The sequence below is a fragment of the Anolis sagrei genome, chromosome 2, assembly GCF_037176765.1.
Source record: "Anolis sagrei isolate rAnoSag1 chromosome 2, rAnoSag1.mat, whole genome shotgun sequence".
NCBI classification, from domain to species: domain Eukaryota; kingdom Metazoa; phylum Chordata; class Lepidosauria; order Squamata; family Dactyloidae; genus Anolis; species Anolis sagrei.
Genome location: NC_090022.1, coordinates 142,359,279 through 142,362,919, shown reverse-complemented (window position 1 = coordinate 142,362,919; position 3,641 = coordinate 142,359,279). Strand labels below are relative to the sequence as shown.

General features: G+C 56.3%; 1 protein-coding gene across 1 annotated transcript; it reads right to left on the bottom strand.

The window, feature by feature from the left end:
- Positions 1-264: 264 nt before the first annotated feature.
- LOC132765525 (kinesin-like protein KIF2A) lies at positions 265-3,394 on the bottom strand. The gene has a single exon (XM_060759808.2). It carries the CDS (start codon positions 3,392-3,394, stop codon positions 1,175-1,177), a length of 2,220 nt encoding a protein of 739 aa, XP_060615791.2. The 3' UTR covers positions 265-1,174.
- Positions 3,395-3,641: the final 247 nt, after the last annotated feature.

Here is a 3,641-nt window from a genome sequence, read left to right as displayed (position 1 = left end):
GGTCCTCAGATGTTTTGGCCTTCAACTCCCAGAAATCCTAACAGTTGGTAAACTGGCTGAGATTTCTGGGAATTGTAGGCCAAAACACCTGGGGACCCACAGGTTGAGAACCGCTGCTCTAGATGTCGATGAAGTGTCTACTCACATTATACAGCCTGGTGAGGATGGGAAAGAGAACTCAGTAATATCTGGATGCTCCAAGTTTCTTGTGGTCCTCAAGCAGTACCACAACCAGCAATCAAGGGGCCCTTCCACACAGCCCTATATCCCAGAATAACAAGGCAGAAAATCCCACATTACCTACTTTGAAGTGGAATATATGGAGGTGCGGACTCAGATAACCCAGTTCAAAGCAGATATTGTGGGATTTTCTGCCTTGATATTCTGGGATATAGGGCTATGTGGAAGGGCCCCAGGGAAGGGGTTAGCCTAGGACTTTTGGAATGTAAGGAACATGCTCTTCTACTGAGTCCTTGGTGGCAAACTGTGTTTGAGAAGACTGATCATAAAATGTATGTTCCCTGTTTCAGACTTTCCACAGGTGCACAATTTATAGGTAGGTCGTTCTTATGAAAGTTTCTGGATATGCACATTCCTTTTCCATCTTAAAAGCACCCATATATCAACCTCGTCCTCTGTACGATTAGACCTTTGCACACTGGACTGCCTTTCTTTTTCTCTTAATTTCTAAACGAGTGTGACGCGTGTGATTGCCTTCAAATATATCTTTCAAAAGGTGCTAAGAATGGATGGCAAGGATATAGAGGTGAAAAGCTGGCAGATGCTGGTCAGCATGTGCCACAAGACAACTTGAATGCCTTCAAAGGGACGCTAGAGAAATAGTTTTATATTCTAATTCACTATGCTTTGTTTAAGGACCACTCAAAATGGCAAATTTCCAGGGATTTGTGTTCTGAACTTGACAGGATGTTATCTCAAGATGCTAAAGGAAACATATGGAGATGTTCTCAGGAGACGTTTGCGACAAGGAGTTTGAGACAGCATAGCAGAGAAGGGAAAATCTCTTCCACTGAAACAATCGACTAGGACACCCACACAGATATAGGATCTTAGATACTTTTTAAAGCTGTGATATTATGGGAAGATGCACAGTGTCCTAAAACTGATATTGATTGACAGTAAAAATGGAATGGGATTATCCCATCCTTGCAATTCACAGCATACGGGACCTTTTTATGATTATGTGCCGATTGGCCCCCAAATCTTCCTTGGAGAGACTGGTTCGAAAAGATTTCACTTTTTCTTGGATCTCTGACAGGATGGCAATCTTTTGGGCCAGGACTGCTTCGAACTGGGCAGCATAAAACTCCATGTCATAGTCTGCATCTTCTGTCATTTGGAAGAAAGCTTTCAACCACTTGAGCGACTCCTGGTGCTCTTCCACTAGAGCTCTCTCGTCCATTTCTTTCCTCTTCTGCTGACCCTTCCCGCTGGTGACAAACGTTGGAGTTGGTGGGGAGATTTGATCTTCTTTCTGTACACAGAACACCTTGAACTCATCTGTTTCTGGCAAACTCTGGATGGCCCACGGTCTTGTCAAGTCTTCTAACTGGATGATGGGTCGAGGCAAGATGGGGTGAAATGGTCTGAAGGCACTGGGGTCCACGGAGAGTTCCTTCACTCGGTTGGCATACCTGAGGGTGTTGAGTGTGTGCTCGCAGGACCTCAACCCTGGAGAAATGGTGGCGATCATACAAGTGCAGGAGTTCTCTCCGATGAAGGAGTCCCTCAGAACTTGGGTGAGCTTACTGGCGCGGAAGGGCATGTGGCCTTTGTTGCGCCCCAAGGCCCGGATGCATTCTTTGAGTGCCAGGAGGCTCTTGTTGATTTCTGCTCCCTCCAGACGGGTCTGCCGATCTGCAGTGGAGGTGTCCGCTCCTCGCTCATTGCCGGCCAAGTCGATCAAGGAAAACTTACCATGCAGCCTCCCTCTTCTCTTGAGGATGATCTGGAAAACGGCGTGGCTACGTGAGGAGTGAGAGTTTGCTGAGGTCTGTCCCGATGTCCGGCACCGATTGCCCACCTCGATCAGCTTCATGATGTCCTCCATGCAGAGGGCCTCCTGCTCCAGCAACCCCACCACCTGAACCTGCTGGTGGCTGTCCTCCAGCACCCTCAGGCGGCTCTTCCAGTTGAGCAGGTCATAGACTTTGCCCCAATAGATCTCAAAGAAAGCCCCAAAGACTTGGAGGCCTAGGGCTTTGTAAGGGGGGTCCTGCAGCAGGCGGAAGACATCCCGGGCTGCCATGGCGTAGATGCCAGTGGAAGAGTCCTGCCGCTTGCTGCTGAAGTCGCCGCCCATGGTGTGGGTCTTGCCACTGCCGGTCTGGCCGTAAGCGAAGCAGGTGGCCATGCCGCCTTGGAAGACGGTCTCCACCAAGGGCTGGGCCGTGTGCCGGTAGACGCTCTCGTTGGTGGCGTGGTCGTCGAAGGCATGGTCAAAGCGGAAGGCCTGGTTCTCCAGGTAGCGGGTGAGGTCCAGCTTCTGCTTGGCCTCATGGACCATCACGACGTTGGGGCAGGGGATGCTGACCACGTCCACGTCCTTGAGCTCAGCCTCGCGCTGGTTGAGTGGCCTCTTGCGCACACAGACGCAGATGCGCCGGGCGGCACCCGAGGTCGAGGCCTGGGAGCGGCTGGGCTCTAGAGGGGAGCTGCGGGCCAGGAGGGCCTCGGGGCCGCCCTCGCATTGCAAGGTGGCGCGGTACTGGGCGATCATGTCGATGAGGTCTGCGTGGGGGTGGGCGTCGCGGGCCCCTCGACGGGCGCGCCTCTCCAGCACCTCCTGGTGCCTCTTCTCCCGCCGCTCGCGCAGCCGCTCCACCTCCAGCACGCAGGGCGACTTGTGTCCCGGGCTGGGGCTGAGCCTGCCTGCCGCGCCCGTCGAGGGCGGCCTACGCAGCAAGGGCAGCGGCTCCCTCTCGGCGCCGTCCCCGCTGGGCTTCTCCTGGCCCACGGGGCTGAGGCCCAAGCGCGGCGAGAGGCCAGAGCGGTCGCCTTGCTCGGGGCTGAACCGCCCCGCCGTCGGGGCCAGGTGCGGGTTGAGCGCGAAGGCCAGGCCCAGCTCCACCTTCTTGCCCTTGTTGGCGCCGCGCTCGATCCATTCCACCGTCACGCAGCCGCTCTCCTCGTGCAGCGCCGTCACCAGCGCCGGGTGGATGCGCCCGTCGCTCCGCTTGATCTCCATATAGGCGCCCGGCTGGATGCCCCCGAAGGCCAGCGCCATGGCTGGCTCGGGAGCCGGGCGGGGCTGGCCGATGCGCGGGAGCAGCGGGAAGCGCGAGAAGCTGGCGGAGGAGGGCCCCCAAGGCAAGCAGCCGCACGCCCCCTCCGCCGCTGCCGCCGCCGGGGACTCGAGGGCAGCCGCGCGCATGGCCCGGACCGAGGGGCCCCGCGCCCGCCTCCCCGCCACGCGCCTGCCGCGCCTCTGCGCATGCGTCACAAGCGCAGCTAAGGGCCAGCCCAGGAGACCTTCCTGCGGGGAAGGCTGGCAGGCAGGTTGGTTGGGAAGCCCTTGGACTGCCCTGTAAAGCAAGCATCCACCAACTCCATCCCTCCAGGTGTTTTGAACTTCAACTCCCAACAATCCCAGCCGTTAGGAAGTGTGGGAGTTGAAGTCC